The sequence below is a fragment of the Rhinatrema bivittatum genome, unplaced genomic scaffold (genome assembly GCF_901001135.1).
Source record: "Rhinatrema bivittatum unplaced genomic scaffold, aRhiBiv1.1, whole genome shotgun sequence".
In the NCBI taxonomy this organism is placed as follows: Eukaryota; Metazoa; Chordata; class Amphibia; order Gymnophiona; family Rhinatrematidae; genus Rhinatrema; species Rhinatrema bivittatum.
This window is the reverse complement of record NW_021820403.1, coordinates 12,429-35,013: the sequence shown is the minus strand read 5'-3', so window position 1 is coordinate 35,013 and position 22,585 is coordinate 12,429. Positions and strand designations below refer to the sequence as shown.

The following is a 22,585-nucleotide window of genomic DNA, read 5'->3' as shown; positions in this document are numbered from 1 at the left end:
CAGCACGGACCAAGGCAACGGCGTCATCGAAGGAAGCATAGGTGACGGCGCAAGCCTCCGAGGGAATGAAATCGTTGACGGAAGATCCATCCGGGGAGGACAAATTAAGTATGAGTCGAAATTTGCCCGGAACCTTTTTTGGAATGACCGCGAGCGGCGAAAGGTGCATTGCCTCAAACGGCCGACGTAAGAAGGGGCCAACTATCCTACCCAAGTCAAGCTCATCCGCTAGCTTGTCTCGAACTACAGCGGCCAATCTGGAGGCTGATCGGGAATTCCTTGCCCTCCCCCCAACCCCGGGACCTACATAAGGAATGAGAAAACCATAACGAAAACCATCAGCTAAAAGGGTAGCCGCCTGACGATCAGGGTAAAGCCGTAACGTCGCGTCCAACTGGTCCAAGCGTATAGGTGAATCGGCTTTGCAGTAAATGGACAAATCATTTTGCTCCTTTACCGGCCCCAGCGCCCTGGCCCTGAGTGCACCTAAGGGCGGAATGGGCTCCCCCACACGTGGTGCACACGTGCCGAAATTTACATTCGGGGAACAAGCACGTAAGCTTGTTGAATCTCCAGCAAACGTTGGTCCCGCCCCCCCCCAAGTTTGACCCCAGACTCGCCCCTTCCCCCGGATCCGGGCCGAAAGGACTGAACCGCGGCGACACCGACGGAATCCAGCCGCGCAGGGCCACCGCCTGCGCCTCCCGCCCCTGAACCACCCCTGGTGGACACGACACCTTTATTAGTCATTTGTGTGAGCCACAGGTGAATGTCCTGAGTACCCCAGGACATAAACCGATTACCCGCCATTTTATCGCGAAACTTCTCATCATAGTTGAGCCACGCCCAACCATCGTAATCCCTGAAGGCACCTAAAATACTATCCGCATAAGATAACAAGGAGCCATACTGAGAAGCATCGAAATGGCTAACTACACTGGCCATCCGTAAGAACCCACGCACCCAATTGACAACGTTCTTGGCAATGCGAGGCCCTACCCCGCGCCGGCGATTACGCTTCTTGGCCTTCCGGGATCCCTTCTTGCCACCCCGGCGACCTTCTAAGAGCCGGAAAATATTGACAAATTTTCGTTTTCGGATGCGTTTAACCAACCGCCGTGGCACTTCCTCCCACAGTTCAGTCAAGGACGCCAAGGCGGGAGGGCCGACGTCGCATTGCTGACCCTCAGTGACAAGTAAACTCGAGCGCTCGGTACCCTCGCTGCTGTCCGAATCCGAGGTGGTAGACGAGGAACTAGACCGCAACCGGGACCTCTTGGCCCTAACACTCTTTCCCAAATCACCAGTTGCGATATTAGACTTACCTGCCCCATCCGCAGGCCGGACGACCTCCCCGTCCCGGGGGCCGTGTAACACTCCACGAACGCCGGCACCAGGTTCGCCACCAAGAGCAGGATCACCGCCGAGATCAGACCGGACTCCGCAGAAACCGGTCGGGTCCCTGTCCCTCCAGGCCTCTTGATACGACGGCCCGGGGTGCTCCTCGGCCGCGCCTGGCGCCCGGCGCAAGCCCCCCGCAACTCGGGGGGGGGGGGCCTCTGGCTGCCCGCCACGGGGAATGCGCCGCCGGGGGCCAGGTGTCCTCCTGGGGGAAAAATAAGCCCTCCCGAGGGGAGGGGGGCTGGGCCCTGCTGCCAGGCCCCCAAGCCTAAGCAATCGCAGGGCGCCGCAGGATCCGCGCGCGGCAGGGCATCGGCCACCGGGAAAAAAACCGTACCCCGCCTTGGCCATGCGCTCCAAAAAGGCCTCCACCACCGCTGCCTCTTGGGTGGCTGTAGGAGTTAAGGGTACGGAGCTCGGAGGACCGGAAGGGCCACGGGGGCAGCGCATGCTGAGGTCACTGCAGGGGAGGGCTGAACGAACGGTACGAGCCCTACTGGTCCTGCCGGTCGGCACACGGGGGCCCCCGCTCCTATCGGCGGAACCCCCGGCTGTAAGCATCTGGCGGCACCGGGACGAGGCCCTGAGGGAGGCAGGGGGGCGGTCGCCTCGGGCTGCCTGGGGAACGCTCAGGCGGCGGCCGCGGGCACCAGCACCGGTCTGGCAAGGGGGGGGGGTGGCACGGGCGCCCAGAAGGCTAGCGGCGGGAGATGCAGGTGGCTGCAGGGCCGGCCGGGCTGGGAGGCACGAGGGGTCGCGGGAGATAGGGCCCAAAAAAGAAAAAGTAAAGGCGGACTCGGGGGGCGCAGTTAAGAGAGGTTGTGTGGGGGGGGGGGGGGGGGGGCGGAGGAGAGGCAGGCGGACACGCGTCCGGCTCGGGGCCGCTCTCGCCCGAGTCGGAAAGGTACGGCATGAGGCAGGCAATAGGTGGGGCGTGGGGGGGGGGGGCGCCGGCTGAGGCAACAGTACTCACGGCGCTTAGACCCGAAGCCGGCGGCTGAACCGATACCCGAGGCGTCCTAGGCCTAGCCGGCGGGCGAGCTCGCGACGTCGCGGCTGGCCCAGCCGAACTCCGCGTTTTTGCGCGCCGCATGGGGTCCCGAGACGAAGGTCGCAAATGGGAGAATCCGGAAGCGCGACAAAGAGGAACTTAGACAGCGAAACAACGGAGAGCAAACCAAGTCACCTCCACTTGCTTCACTGCCTAACTCCTCAGTGCCCGCTCCAGACTGTCCTCGCTCCCGTCTTAGTTCATTACCCAATGGCAGCGCGGCAGTTCGAATTGCCGCGCTGCCATTGGTCCCCTGGTCCTTCCCCTTGCTTGCGCCCGCCCCCCCCCCCCCCTCCTCCCGCTAGCTCCTTGCCTCCCGCCCGATCCCGCGTTATCTTCGGCGATACCGGGACGAGCCCGGTTCGCCTCCCCGTATGATCGATACAGTGCTGTACTATCGAAGCCTTAACTTTCATGGTGATCACACAATTTCTATGTTCATTCAAACATATTCTCACTGGTCTCTTTGTGTTGGCCCACATATATTAGAAAACATGGACATATTATAGCGTATACTACCACGCTGTAGCACAGCTCATGCTGTCAGTTTTATGCTGCAACTCATGCTAGGAATAACCCATTCTGCTCCTGCTATATATAGTTTGGACACAATGGGAACATATGTTCAGAGTTGCAAGACTTCAAAACACAGGCACAAAATCTGGCACAGAGATTTATAAATAGGCGATATCCATGGCAGCCATTAGTGCGGCATAGAAGAGAGCATTATTTGCAAACAGAGATCTTTTATTGACATACCATCCAACATGTGATATATGTCGTTTTATGACATACCATCCAATGCGTGATATACAATGTCTTATATGAGTTTTGAGATACTCAGAGAAAGCATCGACTGTAGTTTCCATCATAAGGAGATATTGGCATATTTTGTTGTGGCATTTAGTATTTGGAAAAATGTCCTGTTTTATGTTTTTAAGAGGTCAGAATATCAAAGAATTTGTGACAAGTGCAGCATTGCCGCCACAGAATTAAAATCAACAACCATGACATAAGGGTCATTTTCCGCTCTCTAGTTGCAAAAGCATTGGTTAAATAAATAACAGGGAAAAGAGTGGTGGTATATAAAATTATAACCATTTTTAATATAAACAATTACTCCATATGTCTTATCAGATCAACTACTAGGGTCTTCATATATAGGAATCACATATCCCATTCATCACTATGACATTGAATCTGCAGTCTAATCATATCATACAGGTGTAAAGGCAAATCTTACATTCTACAATTAGACCATGGGCTAATCTTTTACAATTAATATCAATGTTGGCCTGCTAAGACATATGGTATAATTGTTTATATTAAAAAAATGGTTCTAAGTGTCCACACCACTACCTTTTTGCCGTTAGCTGTTTTTGGTGGCATTTTTTTAGACGACTTCTTTTTTGTGATTAAATAAATAATAGTCACATAAACGTTAGCATTATTCTGCTTAGAAAATGTTCTCAAGCTAAAAATGATTTGTAATCTTTTGTCTCAGACACACTGCCTATACTGAAATCTCCAACAATTTCAGCTACAGCTCATTCCCATTTATTGAAGCACAGCTACATTGCATTACGAAGCCATCAAACACCACCGTAGCTGGCCCGCCCATTGGTAAGTGCTAAGAGAGAAAGACAAAGACATTATCATTGATTGTCCTTGATATGACTAACGCAAGTTGACCAATGGGATAGCTCGGATCCATTTTATAACACATAAATAACTTCAAGGTCTTAACAGACAGACAGACCACATGGAGTTACGAAGCAGGAGCTTTCACTGGACATCAGTGCTTCATCCATTTCTAACTTCACAATAAATAAAGTCCAGCTGCAGGCATCTAACTCCTGGGATGGCGTAAAAACAAATACAGACTACAGCATTCTTCTAGTGCAAGGAATCACACACTATAGATACAAAGAGCAAAGTTTGCATGTGTGCGACTGCTTGATGAGGCTGATAACACAAACTGACAGCCCGCTACATGAAGTCTCTGCCATGGGATCCAGCGCCCCCAGCTCATGGCTCCCTGCACTAAGTAAGGTGTTCCTGATGAGCAAGTAGTGCAACACTAAGATATTGGATCCAAAAATGGGGGGGGGGGGGGGGGGGGCCGACTATTACTGCAATGTATTTTCTCTTCTGGTTGTTACAAGTCCACAGGAGAAAACCACAGGGCAAGTATTTCAAAGTTTAACTTTCAGTTTTTCTCCAGTACAAAAAGCGCTCCACTTTTTCCCACTGAAAACAAGAAGTATTTTCACTTACAAATCTGGAGCAATTTTTATCCTGGAGGAAACATTTGCTAGGTCTTCCCCTGAGACTAGGAACTGCATATTGTACTAAACAGCTTGCATATTGTCTGGGCACCAACATTGTTCCAGAATCATCTTTTACTGTTACTGCAGAGGGGAAATGAGATAAGTAGCTCAGGATCTGTTCTTCCCTGACCAGAAGTCATTAAAAGATTGCTCACTCACTATCTGTTGATATGTGCACACCTAGGACCACATCCTGAGCTTCTTCCTCTGCTCTTCTTCTAATGGGGCGAAGGGAGTCATCACCTAGTTATGTATTCATTTGGGCTTGATTACCCATGATTCCCACAAAGCATCACGGTGGGTTCAAATAAAAATCTTTACCTGTACCATACATAATAAAAGAACAGAAAATGTCACAGCATTTAACTGTGAGTGGAGCACCTCAGAATAAGGCCCTGAGAATGGGATAGGGAAGAAAGAGAGTATTTACCCCTCTCTTCCTTGGTCTTCTCATATTACCTCCATTTCTTTCTGAAACTTACAACTATTTAAAAAAAAAATCCAAACACAACATTTGGAATTATTCATGTGGCTCTCACTTTGCTTAAGATCATTAAAGGAAAGAGAGGGAGGACACTGCAGGATGTACAAAGTCCAACGTACAGAGTCTGGACCCATTTTTTCCCTCTCATCTGGAGATTCCCATAAGACAATGAGCAGTCTACAAGACAGTTCAAAGAGGAAGAGGACACCATGGCTCTGATGCCTCATTTTCTGGGATCGTGTAGGATGCAGAGCTGCCCTATTTCCAAACCCACCCCTGTGAAACACAGTCAGAGAGGGAGGAATGGGTTAGAAGAAGGGCATTATGGGGGCAGTGATGTCCCACAGAGTGGTGCTCTGTATCTCAGGGCTATAGGTCCTGTGGAAGGACGCTGCATGCCTCCCTGCCTCTTGCTCTCAGGCATGTTCAATTGGTGACAAATTGTAGCAGCTTGATGGCAGGGATCTACGGATCTCCTCCAGGTTCTCTATGTCCAGCAGGATCTGATCAATGTTCTTCTCCAGGGAGTGAATTTTGTTCCTCTGCTGGTTGGCCATCTCCTCCAGCTCTGCCATACGAGGTCTCAGCCGACTGGCAATTTGTGTCCGTGCAGCACTCAGGCTGGATTCAAGCATGCTAACGCTTTTCTCATCTGTCAACCAGGGCTGATCTGTAAAATGGAGGAAAAGCAAATGGTGAGGAATATGCCACTTCAGTCTGGTCTGCTTTATTCAGCAGAGGAATGCCCTGATGTTGCCTAACTGCTGCCGCTTAAAGGGAGAATGGCAGGGCTGATAAAATGGGAATGGCTGATACTGCTTTACAAGCCAGCTTCAACAGCAAACACCTATAAACTAAAGCAACAGTCAACTGCAACTTCTCAGGAAGTGGCTCAGTGGGATGGACCAATTGCGTTGCTACAATCTGCATCTTAACAGGAAGGAAACTGAAGTGAAACAGACAGACATGAAACCATAAGCTCCTTTCTTCTCAAAAGAGTCACAGACATATTTTATTTAATGTGCAGAAGAAATGCTCCCCGTTCCACGCGCAGGACCCCAGAGGCAGGCAGAGCTCCAAAGTCTCAATGCATGGATGAGATGATGGTGCAAGGAAGATAGTTTTATATTTATAGGAACTGGGCTTCATTTTGGGGAAGGGAAGGGTTGACTTTTTTTTTTTTTCGAAAGGATGAGCGCCACCATAACCAGTGTGGAACCAGGCTGCTGGCACTAACCTTTAAAAAGGAGATAACGCAGCTTTTAAACTAGGTGATGGGGGAAAGCCGATAGTTGCTCAGAAGTGTATGGTTTGGAATGATGTTTCTTTGAAGGATACTAAGAGAACAGGGAAAACAGGGCATCCCAGTAGAGAGGTTGCAATAAATGCCAAAGGGGACCAGGTGCCTTTAAGTAAAGTGCAGAAAGATTCCAAATTACCCCTGTCAACTGATGAGCAGGTTGTTAGTACAAACAAGAAACATACTTTGAAATGTCTGTATACAAATGCTAGAAGTCTAAAAAATAAGATGGGAATGTTAGAGAGCATAGCTCTGGATGAAGAGGTATATATAATTGCGAGGAGGATAACCAATGGGATACTGTGATACTAGGGTACAAATTATATCGAAATGATAGAATGGATCAAATTGGTGGAGGGGTGGCACTATATGTTAAAGAGAGCATTGAGTCAAACAGGTTAAATGTTGTGCAGGAAACAACATGCAATATTGAATCTTTATGGATAGAAATGCCAGATGAAAAATGGAATAAAATTGTAATAGGCGTGTATTACCATCCACCTGGCCAGAATGAACTAACAGACAATGAAATACTAAAAGAAATTAGGGAAGCTAACAAAATCAGCAGACCAGTAATAATGGGTGATTTCAATTATGACAATAGATATGAGGCCACTTATATTTTTAGCACTAATGTTTCTCAACATAGATTATGCACTCCCAAAAGGATTATGAACTAGAACACATCTGTAGACTTCTCTTACCGCGTTCAGTCGCCTAAAGCTCTTACCGGCATTCTGCTGAATTGCCGCGAGATCTAGGCTGATTTTATAGAATCACCCAGCTACACCTGTGATCTGATTTGACGGAAGAGTGGATTCACATGAAGTGAATCCACTCAATTTCCTTGTTGAGGCCGCCAGGGGTCACTGTGTGTAAATCGAAAATCCATCGTTGTTCACACTGTTGCAGTCTTTTGATTCGGTCTCCCTTTCTCCAATGCGGGTGAACAATTTCTAAAATAGTCCATTTAATATCAGAAAATTCATGGTTATGGTCTCTGAAGTGTGTCACCAACGGTTCTTCTATTCGTCCTGTATTAATACAGCATTTGTGTTCAGTTAATCTAGTTCTGAACTGGCGTTTGGTCATGCCCACATATGTAAGTGGGCATGGGCAAAAGATGGCATACACAACGAATGAGGTTTTACACGTCGCTGAAGGTAAGGAGACTGCCCGTCCTGATGGTAAAGTGATGGTAGTCTGTGGTGATTTTAAAGTGCAGTGGGCACAGCTGTTACAATTCATAATTGGATCCTCAATGTTCCGGGACTGCTGGAGGCTAGAATGAACTACTTGATCTTTAATATTTCTGCCTCGAGAATATGCAATTCTAAGTGGTTCCTTAAATGAAGGGTGGATTTCTTGAAGTATTGCCCAGTGTCTCCGGATGGCTCTGCTGATCATTGGAGTGGCCAGAGTGTGCCTCATCACCATGGTCTGTGGGTTCGAATCCTCATGCTGCCTTGGCAAAAACATGAATTCCCTATTGGAGTAAAGGGCTCGTCGGTAGGCTTTTTTAACACATGACAGGGGATATCCTCGTTGCAAAAATCTTTCTGCCATGATTTGAGACTGTTTCTTGAATTCCGAATCGTCTGTACACAATCGCCGTATACGCATAAACTGACCAACAGGTAGGTTCAATTTAAAGGTGGTTGGGTGAAAGCTATCGAATCGTAAAAGATTATTACGATCACTGGGTTTGCGATACAGAGTGGTGACAACTGAGTCTTCTTTTTTGGTAATAAGTATATCTAAATATGAAATTTGTTGATCATGGAAATCCATGGTGAACTTAAGACATGAGTTTAATGAATTGAGCCAGAGATGAAATTCATGAAGCGCTGTCTGTGAACCTTCCCATATAATGAACACGTCATCTATGTATCTTTTCCAATATTTCAGAGAAAGAGACCATGGATGTTGTTGGATATATTGATTCTCAAATGCTGTTACAAATAAATTAGCAACATCTGGAGCCATGGCGGCCCCCATGGCGGTTCCCCGAATTTGTAAATAAAATTTATCTTGAAAAGAAAAGTAATTGTGACTCAGTGCTAAATCTAATAATTCGATAACATAGGAGGTTGGTATCCTTTGCGGAATAGGACGGGTCTTTAAAACAGCTGATATTACAGTGAGCAATTCCTCTTGAGGGATTACTGTATACAGTGATTCTATGTCCATGGTGACTAATAAACACTGACTTGACAGTTTTACGGTGGATAGAAATTGGAGCATATGAGACGTGTCCTTAACATAAGAGGGTGCTTGCGACACAAACGGTTGTAGTATTTTATCCAAAAAAATTGAAATCGGTTCTAATACTGATTCCTTTGCCGATACTATCGGTCTTCCCGGAGGCTGTTGTAAATTTTTATGAATTTTTGGTACAATATACAGTACGGGGACCCTAGGGTTTTTGTTAATCAAAAAATCACTCTCACTCTTTGTGAGGAAATTCTGTTGGTATCCATATTCTACTATGCGTGTTATCTCCGCTAGAATATTATCTGTCGGATCTTCGTCAAGTTCCCGATAAAATGCTGTATTTGAAAGTTGACGTTGTACTTCCTCAATGTATGCTAATGTGGTCATCACTACAACCGCTCCTCCTTTATCAGCTGGTTTTATGACTATATCCTTTCTGTCTTGTAATTGATGAAGTGCCTGTGATTCCTCTTTGGATAGATTGAAATAAGAATGATGATTTAATTTTTCAATTTTTTCAATATCATGCATCACCCGTCCTATTCCGCAAAGGATACCAACCTCCTATGTTATCGAATTATTAGATTTAGCACTGAGTCACAATTACTTTTCTTTTCAAGATAAATTTTATTTACAAATTCGGGGAACCGCCATGGGGGCCGCCATGGCTCCAGATGTTGCTAATTTATTTGTAACAGCATTTGAGAATCAATATATCCAACAACATCCATGGTCTCTTTCTCTGAAATATTGGAAAAGATACATAGATGACGTGTTCATTATATGGGAAGGTTCACAGACAGCGCTTCATGAATTTCATCTCTGGCTCAATTCATTAAACTCATGTCTTAAGTTCACCATGGATTTCCATGATCAACAAATTTCATATTTAGATATACTTATTACCAAAAAAGAAGACTCAGTTGTCACCACTCTGTATCGCAAACCCAGTGATCGTAATAATCTTTTACGATTCGATAGCTTTCACCCAACCACCTTTAAATTGAACCTACCTGTTGGTCAGTTTATGCGTATACGGCGATTGTGTACAGACGATTCGGAATTCAAGAAACAGTCTCAAATCATGGCAGAAAGATTTTTGCAACGAGGATATCCCCTGTCATGTGTTAAAAAAGCCTACCGACGAGCCCTTTACTCCAATAGGGAATTCATGTTTTTGCCAAGGCAGCATGAGGATTCGAACCCACAGACCATGGTGATGAGGCACACTCTGGCCACTCCAATGATCAGCAGAGCCATCCGGAGACACTGGGCAATACTTCAAGAAATCCACCCTTCATTTAAGGAACCACTTAGAATTGCATATTCTCGAGGCAGAAATATTAAAGATCAAGTAGTTCATTCTAGCCTCCAGCAGTCCCGGAACATTGAGGATCCAATTATGAATTGTAACAGCTGTGCCCACTGCACTTTAAAATCACCACAGACTACCATCACTTTACCATCAGGACGGGCAGTCTCCTTACCTTCAGCGACGTGTAAAACCTCATTCGTTGTGTATGCCATCTTTTGCCCATGCCCACTTACATATGTGGGCATGACCAAACGCCAGTTCAGAACTAGATTAACTGAACACAAATGCTGTATTAATACAGGACGAATAGAAGAACCGTTGGTGACACACTTCAGAGACCATAACCATGAATTTTCTGATATTAAATGGACTATTTTAGAAATTGTTCACCCGCATTGGAGAAAGGGAGACCGAATCAAAAGACTGCAACAGTGTGAACAACGATGGATTTTCGATTTACACACAGTGACCCCTGGCGGCCTCAACAAGGAAATTGAGTGGATTCACTTCATGTGAATCCACTCTTCCGTCAAATCAGATCACAGGTGTAGCTGGGTGATTCTATAAAATCAGCCTAGATCTCGCGGCAATTCAGCAGAATGCCGGTAAGAGCTTTAGGCGACTGAACGCGGTAAGAGAAGTCTACAGATGTGTTCTAGTTCATAATCCTTTTGGGAGTGCATAATCTATGTTGAGAAACATTAGTGCTAAAAATATAAGTGGCCTCATATCTATTGTCATTTTTTTATAGGCATTATAATGAATTTAGACGGAAGCAAATATGAAGGCATTTAACATATTGAAAGAGTTTGGCGGGAACTAACCTTGTGTTCTTCTTAAGCCTAAATCTTCCGATTAGGACAGAGTCCCTGAAGCAGCACAACTGCGAAACGTACGTCGGACTATAGGAGCTCTAAGTCATACGAGCACCCTCGATCGGAATTTGTTGCCTTTTAAGCACTAAGCACGGCAGCATTGAAGATAAAGTCTTAGAAGCGCGGTGGCGCTCTGCACAAGTGAGTGAAGGCACTATCCTGGAAGCGTGGAGGCGCTCCGCACAAATAAGGCAAGTCCGCTCTTTACTCCGTTAAAAATATTTTACTATAAATGAACAAAAAACGATAAAAAAAGTGAATTTAATAAAGAAGAAAGAAAATTTAAAGACTATTCAGGACCGATGATTAAACATGACCCGTTATGGTTGAAAGTGGGGCTTACTGCCTAAACTAACCAAGGGTGGTATGATGGTCCACATCGTGAGATAAATTCTTAAGCACACGAAATTTCAAATTTGTTTGCAACGTGTTTTGTGAGATAAGTGTGGTTCGTTGCACGTTTTCTATTAACTGTTTCTGTATAGTGATTTCAATTATCCCAGAATTGACAGGGTGAATGTTACATCAGGACATTGTAGAGAGGTAAAGGTCCTAGATGAAATAAATGATTGCAGCTGGTACAAGAACCAACAAGAGGGGAAACTATTTTAGCCCTAGTCCTTAGTGGAGCAAAGGATTTGGTGCAAAAGGTAACAGTGTTGGAGACACTTGACAAAAGTGATCACAACATTATCAAATTTGACTTAATAACTGGGGGGGGGGGGGGGGGGAGTGCAAAAAAAGAAATCTACTATGACAGCATTTAACTTTCAAAAAGGTGACTCTGCTAAAATGAGGAAAATGGTTAGGAAAAACTGAAAGGAGAAACTGCAAAGGTTAAGAATTTAGCTCAGGCACAGATATTGTTTAAAAATACCATCTTGGAAGCCCAGAACAGATGTATTCCATACATTAGAAAAGGTGAAAAGAAGGCTAAATGACTACCAGCATGGTTGAAAGGTGAGGTGAGAGAGGCTTTAATACCTTAAAAACATCTATCAAGAAATGGAAAAGGGATCTGAATGAAGAAAACAGGAAACAGCATAAGCACTGACAAGTCAGATGCAAAGCAATGGTAAGGAAGGCAAAGACAGAATTTAAAAAGAAGCTTGCCATGGAAGCAAAAACTCATAATAAAAACTTTTTCAGGTACATTTGAGGTAAAAAGCCTGTGAGGGAGTCAGTTGGACCATTAGATTATCAAGGGGTAAAAGGAGCACTTAGGAATGACAAAGCCATAGCAAAGAGACTACATGAATTATTTACTTCAGAATTCACTGAGGAAGATGTAAGAGATACACACATGCCAGAAATGATATTCAAAGGTGATGATTCAGAGGAACTGAAACAAATCTCAGTGAACTTGGAAGATGTACTAAGGCAAATTGACAAACTAAAGAGTAACAAATCACCTGAGTCAGATGGAATACATTCTGAGTGCTAAAAGAACTGAGAAATAAAATTGCAGACCTGCTATTAGAAATTTGTAAACTATCAATATCATCATCTATGGTACCTGAAGACTGGAGGGTTGCCAATGTAATGCTAATTTTTAAAACGGAATCAAGGGGTGATCCAGGAAATTACAGACTAGTGAGTCTAACATCTATGCCAGGCAAAATGATAAAAGATATCTTATGTTCTTTCTTAAAGAACAAAATTGCTGAACATATAGATAAGTATAGTTTAATGGGACAAAGCCAACATGGATTTAGCCAAGGGAAGTCTTGCCTCACAAATTAGCTATATTTTTTGAGGGCATAAACAAACATGGATAAAGGTGAGCCAGTTGATACAATGCATCTGGATTTCGAGAAAGCATTTGATAAAGTCCCTCATGAGAGACTTCTTAGGGAATTAAAAAAGAGCTAAAAATATGGATGTTTACCAAAGCATTTCACCTCAACCAATGACTCGATGAACTCCAATGCTAAAAACCTAGTGAACTCAACACAAGATGATATTATAACAATGAACTGAAATGTGTAAAGAGTAACATCTAAACTAAGTTTATAAATTGATATCTTTATGTTAGCAACCATATGTACCTTTTGGAAACTCTGTTAATCATCGAAACTTTGTAAACAGTTGTGATGGCAAAACCGAACTACGGTATATAAAACTCGATAAATAAATAAATAAATAAAATAAATTAGAAAGTCATGGGATAGGTGGCAGCGCCCTATTATGAATCGCCAACTGGTTCAAAGATAGAAACCAGAAAGTAGGGCTAAATGGTAAATTTTCCCAATGGAAAAAGGTGAATGAATAGTGGCGTGCCCAAGGAATCTGTTCAGGGACCACTGCTTTTTAATATATTTATAAATGACCTAGAAATGGAAACAATAAAGTGAGGTGATTAAATTTGCCGACAACACAAAATTATTCAAAGTTGACAAATCACAAAAGGATTGTGAGAAATGGCAAGAGGACATTGCAAAACTGGAAAACTGGGCATACAAATGGCAAATGAAATTTAATGTAGGCAAGTGCAAATTGACGCACTTAGGGAAAAGTAACACAAATTATAGCTACAAAATGCAAGGTTCTATATTAGGAGTCACCACTCAGGAAAAGGATCTAGGTGTCATCACTGAAAATACATTGAAATCTTCTGGAGCAAACAAGAAAGCAACTAGAATACTAGGGATTATTAGGAAAGGAATGGAGAATAAAACAGAGAATATCATTATGCCTCTGTATCGTTCCATGGTGCAACCTCATCTTGAGTATTGTGTGCAGTTCTGGTCACCACATCTCAAGAAAGATATAGCAGAATTAGAAAAGGTACAGAGAAGAGCACATTTAAAACTAATCAGAGAAAATTATTTTTCATTCAATGCACAAACTCTGAATTTGTTGCCAGGGGATGTGATTAGTGCAGTTAGTGTAGCTGGGTTTAAAAAAGGTTTGGATAATTTCTTGGAGGAGAAAGCCATTACCAGCTATTAATCAAGCTGACTTAGAAAATAGCCACTGCTATTACTATCATCAGTAGCGTGGGATAGACTTAGTTTTTGGATACCTGCCAGGTACTTGTAGCCTGGATTAGCCACTGTTGGAAACAGGATGCTGGGCTTGATGGACTTTTTGTCTGACCCACTATGGCAATTTCTTATGTTCTTAAGACCAAGAAGATAAAGGGGATGGAACAATTTCCCTATGAAGAAAGGCTAAAGAGGTTAGGAATCTTCAGATATGATGGACGTCTTTAAAATGATGAGTGGAATGGAACGAGTAAACATTAATTAGTTGCTTACTCTTTCAAAAGGTACAAAGACTCAATGCATAATTAAGCTCTGGAATTCGTTGCCAGAGGATGTGGTGAAAGCTATTAGAATAGCTGCATTTAAAAAAGGTTTGGACAAGTTCCTTGAGGATAAGTCCATTAACAATTATTAAGGGAGAGTTGCAGAAATCCTCTGCTTATTCTTGGGAAAAGCATTTTGGAATCTCTCTACCCCTTGGGATCCTGCCAGGTGCTTGTGACCTGGCTTGGCCACTGTTGGAAACAGGATACTGTGCTTGATGGACCTTTGGTCTGACCCAGTATGGAAAATCTTATGTTTGAAGAATTTCTTTCAATTCACTTTGTAAATTAAAACGGACCACTTTTGCAAGCTTGTACCTTTCCTTTCCCTCTGCAATGCAATGGCAAAGACATGAAAGTCGTAGCAATTGAGACATTTAGAAAGAGAGAAACATAGAATATGATGGCAGATAAGGGCCATAAAGCCCAGCCAGTTTACTTCCTGTTACAATGCCATACACCCCAGATGCTCTCTGGCTTTCCCTTCAGTTCTTCACCTCTAAAGATCCTCTCTGCTTCTCCCAGGCTTTTATTAAATTATGTTACTGTTTGGACCAGTAAAAATGTTAGCTACCATAGTGTGGTGACCCCAAGGCTCAGCACCTTCACATTTTTTTTATCCAAGACCATGAAAGAAAATGAGCAAAAAGCTAAACACAAGCTGTAACTAAAAAGATACTAAAGTCATTCTTTTCAAAACTTTCCTCTCTTTTTATACCAGCCTTACTGGTTTCTCTTTCCTAGCCACACATGCTCACCTCACCCACCTTCTCCCTTTCTCATCAGCAGAACACCCTCACGATTATTTTAATCGCGAAAAAAAGACGCTGATTAGATAGAAGAAACATACTTTTGGATTTTAACTAATAAAAGGAGAAGCAGACTCGCATTATTGAGTTCTGCGTGGGGCGAGCAGCTGGGGAGAAGTCCATGGGATGTCACATCTTTCAGACCGCAGTTTAAGATAAACATTTGAGGGATTATGGTATTTCTAGTTCTTTCTGCCAGGTCAGAAGTGTATGAATTTAATAGGCCTTTGACTTGTTTCTTTCTTTTATATCCATTATCTCACCACAATCTTTGTGCCTTGGGTTGGTGGTTAAAACAAAGTTCCATTTGGAACCAGCATCCTCTTCCTCACAAGAGGTGCTTCCTCATCCCCATGAAAATAGAGGTCTGACACTTCTGCAGTCTTCTGAGGGAACGGGCCTGAAACTAGACGCTCACTAAAAGCGCGAGCACCACCCAAACACCTTTTTTTCTCCCGTGTCAGATCCCCCTCCAGTTTTACATACTCATTAAATTCAGGACATTATCCAAGGCACTCAGAGTTTCCTGGACTGCGGTCTTGGCATTGCGGGCTCCGGTATTGGCATTCTGAGCATCGTGAAAGATCTGAAGGCAAGAAAGAAACAATGTGGTTTAAACTCAGATTAGAGAAAACAGGAGAGTTAGAGCATGAGCTGGGGAATCATAGCTGTAGTTGTTCCCTTCAGTTCTAGGACAGAAATAAAGCGGAATTGTTCCTTACCATCTGCACTGCCATGCCGTCCCCACTGGCCGCTAACAATTTACTTTCCAGCTCTCCCTCCACGCCTCCTGCCTGTTTCAGCAGGTTGGCTATGGCATGCTCTAATGTCAGCGCTCTGCCCGCTGTGCCATTCACGTCCAAGTTCAATCTCGCAATATCCTGCGGGAGAAGGAGAGCGAGAGATCATCAAACCCAGCAGCTCTGCAAAAAAGGTCACATCAATCAGCCCAAGGGGAACTTCCCAAGAAACAGGAAATGCACAGCGGCCTTGGGAATGTGCCTACTCTGGGGAAGGGAGCGGTACTTGAAATACACACTGTCACATGAGTCTTATATTTCCAGTAAGTGCAAGCTTTTTCTTGATTGTGCAACATAAGAAATTGCCATGCTGGGTCAGACCAAGGGTCCATCAAGCCCAGCATCCTGTTTCCAACAGAGGCCAATCCAGGCCACAAGAACCTGGCAATTACCCAAACAGCAAGAAGATCCCATGCTACTGATGATAGTAATAGCAGAGGCCATTCCCTAAGTCAACTTGATTAATAGCAGTTAATGGACTTCTCCAAGAACTTATCCAAACCTTTTTGAACACAGCTACACTAACTACACTAACCACATCCTCTGGCAACAAATTCCAGAGCTTAATTGTGCGTTAAGTGAAAAAGAATTTTCTCCAATTAATCTTAAATGTGCTACTAGCTAACTTCATGGAGTGCCCCCTAGTACTTCTATTATCTGAAAGTGTAAATAACCGCTCCATATCTTCTCATTCAAGACCTCTCATGATCTTAAAGACCTCTATCATATCCCCCCTCAGCCGTCTCTTCTCCAAGCTGAACAGCCCTAACCTCTTCAGCCTTTCCTTATGGGGGAGCTGTTCCATCCCCTTTATCATTTTGGTTGCCCTTCTCTGAAAATGAAATGATTATCTCACAGGCCCATCAGAGGATGAATCCAGAGGTTTGGGGTTGGATTTAAATTTCACAGGAATCTCCTAGTGCTGTTTGCAGTAGCATTTGTGTTTTTTATTATGTGCATTTACAGTCCAGGTGGGGAAATTTAAGGTTGCAGGTTTGAAATTGTAATACTGAACTGAGCTGTACATTTTTCTATTATTATTTGTTCATTTTGATTTCTAGGAAGGGAATAAGGGAAGGAATTTTCTGATGCAGAATTATTTTAAGGATTATGGATAATATAAGAGAGGGTGTCCCCTGCAATTTTTCATATGCAAATATGCTAATGAGATGAACTTTTTGTTTTGTTTTGTTCTATTTTATGCTATGTACATAAGCAAAGCAAGGGATTTGTACATATGCACCCTCATACCTCTGATTAAAAAAATTGTGTCCTTTATTAATTTTATTAAAATGTTTTCAAGCTAAAAAGATATTTCTATGTTAGTATCAGATTTAAGAACAGATGAAGCACCATACTGGGTCAGAGAACAATCCATGGAGCCCAGCATCCGTTCTCCAACTGAGGCCATTCCAGGTCACAAGTACCCAGCAGTTCCCAATAATTGATCTAGTTCCCCAAACAGTTATTTTCCCAGCGATTACATTACGGCATTTTGAGATTTTTTTTTTTACATGTGCCAAAGAAATGAAACAAATCACAGTATCTGCATATAGAAGTGTGACCAAGATGCATCCTTGTTCTAGAACGAAGAGCATCAAATAACATGCATTTAAAATCCTGCAGGAAGGCTGCATTTCTGCAGCCTTGCAAAAGTACTGGCAGCGTTTTCCTTCAATATTAAAAGGTGAATTTTAAAAGACTGATGGGCACATTAATTAGGGGATGTGCAAAACTATGCTGGGCTTATGCGTGCCAAGTGGATTTTAAAAGCTGCCTAGATATGCGCATATCTCCCGCAGCGCACACATCTCAAAAGTATTCAAAAGGCGGCAGGGCGTCGTCTGTGGGGCATGCGTGGTACATGGGTGTTTCAATACTTGCACCAGAAATACGCGTGTAAATACTTCTGCGATCCGACGGGCACTGAGGTCCCCTGCCGCGTACGTTTAAAAAAAAAAAATAATGAGCCATATCTGAGGGGTGTAAAGAGTCTGGGGTAACTGGAGGGAGCCCAGGCTATCAAACCAAGGGTGGTTGGAGGACCTATCTGTTAACTGGGTGAACTGGGAACAAACTGGTAAGACTGGCAAATGTGTTGGCACGCATCCTTTTTAAAATGCCCCCACTTACACGGTAGACGTGGGATTTAAAATTCTGCGCACATGTACACGCAGGCAGGCTATGTTATGACATGCGTGCATATACACGCGTGTGTTGTAAAACAGCCACATAAGCTCCCAAGCGCCGCTTTAAAGGTTACCACCCCTGGTTGCAATTATCAAGCAGCTGCAGAAATTTTTGAGCGCAAGGCTTCAAGGTCTCACACAGCAATAAATCCCTGCTCCAAGGGGGAACATTTCAATAGGGCACCTATGGTTTAGCTTTGATATTCAGATGCTGTTACGTGGCTAACAGTCTATGCATACACTAATGCTAACCTAAAACGATGGTGGCAATCCTGCCCATCAAAGCGTTTTACATTTACCTCTATGTGTGTGTGCTCCTCCTCCCTCTCCTCTTATACACCTCTGTCCTATGTGACTGGAAGTGTGTGTGTTGGGAACGTATGTGCAGGCGTTCAGCCCATTAGGAATTAGAGACATATTGTTTGAAACAAAATGAAAGAAGAATGAACAAAACTGTGTTCATGATTTAATTTGTTTCATTTCACTGTGGGTCCCCACCAGAGCCACCATTTTGTTATGTAGCGTGCGCTTCCTGATTATAAAAAAAGCCCCACCTCCCAGGTTTATTCCCAGCCCATCCTAGACCCATGCTAGGTCCCAGTACTTCAAAATGGCACCTCAGCTCAGCCAGCACCATTTTTAAATAGTGCAACAGCGCAGCGGGAGTGGCCGGGGATCGCTCCTGCCCCCTTGGTAGATGTATCATTGTGGGTAACAACAACGAGACAACATTTTTTAAAAAGTTGCACACCCCTACTAAACCTCTACTTAGCCATGTAGAGCTGATTCAGGTGGGTTAATCCTTGTTTTATACATGGAAAAGGCATGTCTTTGCAAATGTACTCTTTAAAGTTGTGCATTATTTTGACCGGTGTATGTGAAAAGCCTTAAATCTGGCCCTCAAAATGGATACTCAGGCTTTAGCTCATTCTGGCAGATTCCCCAGCAGTCAAAAGGCCTTGATTCTGCTGTGATGAACATGAGCACTGAATTCCTCTTTATTTTATAATGGAAGTCTTCCATACATGGCAGAACCAGTCTCCCCACGTATGGAAGACTCCGATAGGAAAAGTCAAAGACGAACTCATACACAGTGAAGTCTTTTTTTCACCCAGGCAATGTGGGGACGCCACATTCAGTGCTGTCATGTAAAGGATGAAGAAGCCCAGGCTTGCTTGATTATGAAGAAAGGCAGCAAGCCATTAATACTATTTTTACACCCAAACACTTCTGTTTCCAGATTAATCAATTCTGGATTAATTTGAATTCACTCCCTGTTATGTTCACACTGGGAGACTACTCCTGCATTAAATGTGGATCAGCTTCCTGTAGCATTCACACTTAATAATGGAGGTGACTCCAAACTTCCATTCACATAATTTAATCCTGAAGGAACTAATGCAGGAGTGAAATATCTCTGGGCAGGATTAGTTTCTCAAAAATCAATGTGAAATGTATTGTCCACTCTCCTTCCAGTGTGAACACAAGCAATAGTGACTCTTGAGTTCGGAGTAAACGTACCTTCACCACTGTATTTGAGACACAACAGTATTTGTAACATCTGTAATGTTGACTGAGAAAGTGCCTTGGTTCACTGTCTTTCATCAAACCTACAATTCCATATTCTCTCATCTTCCCCTTCTCTCTACCCCAGATATTTTCCTCATGCTGCACTGGAAGGTCTTCCCTGCTGTCCTCACCAGTCCAATTTCACTGCTGATGTCCTGAGCCTCGTTTGCCATCCTGTTAGCCTCTTGCACATCTGTAGCAGCAGTGCCCAGGGCCCCTTCAGCTAACAGGGTTGTTTCTGTGGCAGCATCAACCCTGCGCTTGATTTCGGGTAACCGGCGCATGGCGTCTTCAGCCTCTGCTTTCCTGTCATCCACCTGCACGTTAAACCCTGTGAAAGAAAGCAGTGTGTGAATGCCAAACTTCATTAAGAGAGAGAAAGAGGGAGAACCTTATGGTGCAAACAGAAGGGCCACATGCAAAGGAGGAAGGACGGGTGCTGTTGGATGTGTAAGGGTCCGATAGGCCCCAGGCCTACATTGGTTCACAGATCAACCCTCAGTAGCAGCGCTCTGCGAAGATGTCATTAGACAAGAAAACAAGAACTCTGCTTAGGCGGGCATCTTCAGAAGCTCAATACCATCATAAAATGAGCAGCTAGAATATTAGTTAAGGCGGCACATTTAGAGATTGTACCCTCTCAATGGGTGGGCCTATATTATGGAACAACATGCCAGAAAAGCTGAGAAATGAATCAACCATTTCCACGTTAAGAAACTTCTAAAAACATGGCTGTTCCATAGGCATTTTGGAAGTACAATATCACCGACACCCTAGCAGGATTGTAAAATAGCTCTAGTAGTTCCAGTGTTTAATTTGCAGAAAAGTGTAGCAGGGTATCTCAAGATGTTGTAACATAGAAAACATAGAAACATGTCTTGTTTTTTTATGTTAAATTTTTATGTATGTTCTTTTTGAGCTTGTAAACTGCTTTGATATTTTATGACATTGTGGTACAAAAGCAACCATAAATAAATAAATAAATAGATAGATAGGTAGATAAAATAGTCAAGAGATCGATTGTCTTGGGGCAGTGACAGTAGGACAAACACAACATGCAATAGCAGAGACAAAGTAAGTTAAAAAAAAAAAAAAAAAAGCCTATTTTTAATAGGCTGTAAACTATTGTGTGACCTCTGTCAGTGTTCACTAGAATATACTATCTAGTAAAATGCAGAAGTTTCCAGCAATGGGAGGTTCAGAGGGTGCCGGCTTTTGGTGTGAATGTTAGGAGAGTTCTTTTCCCAAAGGGAATGGATATTCTGGTGGTATATAGGGTGCTTCCATAAGGTACTGGGAGGAGTCCTAGCCTGGAGCCAGAGGGGTTCTAGTTTGGTTTGTGTATATTTTTGCTGGGGGCCAGGGAGGCAGCAAGGAGCTGTATCCTGTCTTGGGATTCAAGTGTGATCCACGGAAACACAGAGACACTGAACATGACAGCAGATAAAGACCATACAGCCCATCCTGTCTGCTCAACCATATCTCCTGCTCAGTTTTACAGTCCCTTCCTCTCCCTCAAAGACCCTCTGTGCAGAGAGGGGCTCTCTTCTGCAAGCGGCAAGGGTCAACTGAAGATCTTACCACCCAAAAGCAATGGGAGGGTCTGGCCTGGGCTGGCCAGCCATGTGTGAGTAACAGAGTGGAACAAGGGAATTCTGCAGACTTTCCTGTGTGGGGCTGAAGAGATAAAAGCCTTGATGGGACTTCCCGGGATCTTCCTGCTTTGGAATTGAATTTAAGCAGCATAAGGCCTGTGTCTGCATATGTGATTTGCTGACATTCTGGATGAAACTGTACTCCATTTTTGGATCTGATTTCTTTGGATTGTATTTCAAGTCGGTCTCTGGTGAACTATTGACTTTTTTCAGTAATCTTTTCTTTGTGTTTTGTTTTTTTAACACAATCTTTGGAGTGGACCTGGTGAACCTTTCGGCCCTGTAAGTGAATCCTCCCTGCAGCATGAATCTGTGCATTTTTCCAGACACTGCAACAAGTTAGACAGTGCGCAGCAGTCCCTGAAGGTGACGCCCAGTAATGTGGAGTACAATCATATTATACAAAACTGCTCGTGAGCGATAGATTACAACATCCACGTTGCAGAGAAACTCTAAAGGTGCACATCCGTGCCTTGCAGTGTCAGAATGGGAAATGCTGGGCCCTATCTAGACTTTTTACAGAGAATCCTTTTGCCACAAGCATATCTCAGATGTGCATGCTGTACGTGGCTTTCTGTGTGTTGCCTTCTCTCCCTCAATGACATTAGAAGAAACCTTTGTCCAGTAATGTCCAGAGGACTTCTTGGAAGCAGCCACTTAACCTCATGCTGAAGTGCTTCCTTGCAGCAGTGTGAGGGAAATCCAAGGCCAAGTGAACAGGGAGAGTAAATTCTCTGCTTTCTAGAACAATTGTTGTGAGGGGCCCAGTGCAGAAAGGCAGAGAAAAAAAGCAAGAGAAACAGAATAAAAATGTTTAAAAGTAAATAAATAAATAAAGAGAGAACAAGGAGAAAAAAAGAATAAAATAGCAGAAACAAGAGAAAGAAAAAAGCAGAATAAGTGCTGTAGAGAAGGGGGAGGGTGTACGCTGTGGCACTGTAGATGAAAGTTACTGGAGTAAATTGGAAATTGCTGACATTTAACCCCACTGGATCAATTATTCCGGCCCTCTTTTTAATAAGGTTCAACGAATTGCTTCTTTTTGGCCCAAGTGACTTACCTCGTAAATGCTTCAAGATGTTTTCCACTTCGTAGAAAGTGGCATTTCCAGTACTCAGAGCCTGCTGAGCTCGGCTCTTGGCAAGGTTGGCCCGCGACAGCAATTGATCTGCAAACTGTAAGAACAGGGAGAAGAATCAGACATGGAATTCATTAACTTCGCTGCGTGGCTTTTAGTCCTAACTTACAGAAGCCACCTAGATGCAGTTTCATAACAAAATACC

General features: G+C 43.8%; 1 protein-coding gene across 1 annotated transcript in view; it reads right to left on the bottom strand.

The window, feature by feature from the left end:
- Nucleotides 1–3,181: 3,181 nt before the first annotated feature.
- The window catches only part of LOC115081608 (laminin subunit gamma-2-like), a gene marked incomplete at its 5' end in the record, with an annotated part of 31,363 nt that continues 11,959 nt past the window's right edge, over nucleotides 3,182–22,585 (bottom strand). Inside the window, 5 exons of the mRNA XM_029586032.1 lie at nucleotides 3,182–5,936; nucleotides 15,576–15,675; nucleotides 15,812–15,970; nucleotides 19,779–19,978; nucleotides 22,363–22,477. Of these exons, the coding sequence (XP_029441892.1) occupies nucleotides 5,683–5,936; nucleotides 15,576–15,675; nucleotides 15,812–15,970; nucleotides 19,779–19,978; nucleotides 22,363–22,477 (828 nt within the window). The remainder of the gene's footprint in view (nucleotides 5,937–15,575; nucleotides 15,676–15,811; nucleotides 15,971–19,778; nucleotides 19,979–22,362; nucleotides 22,478–22,585) is intronic.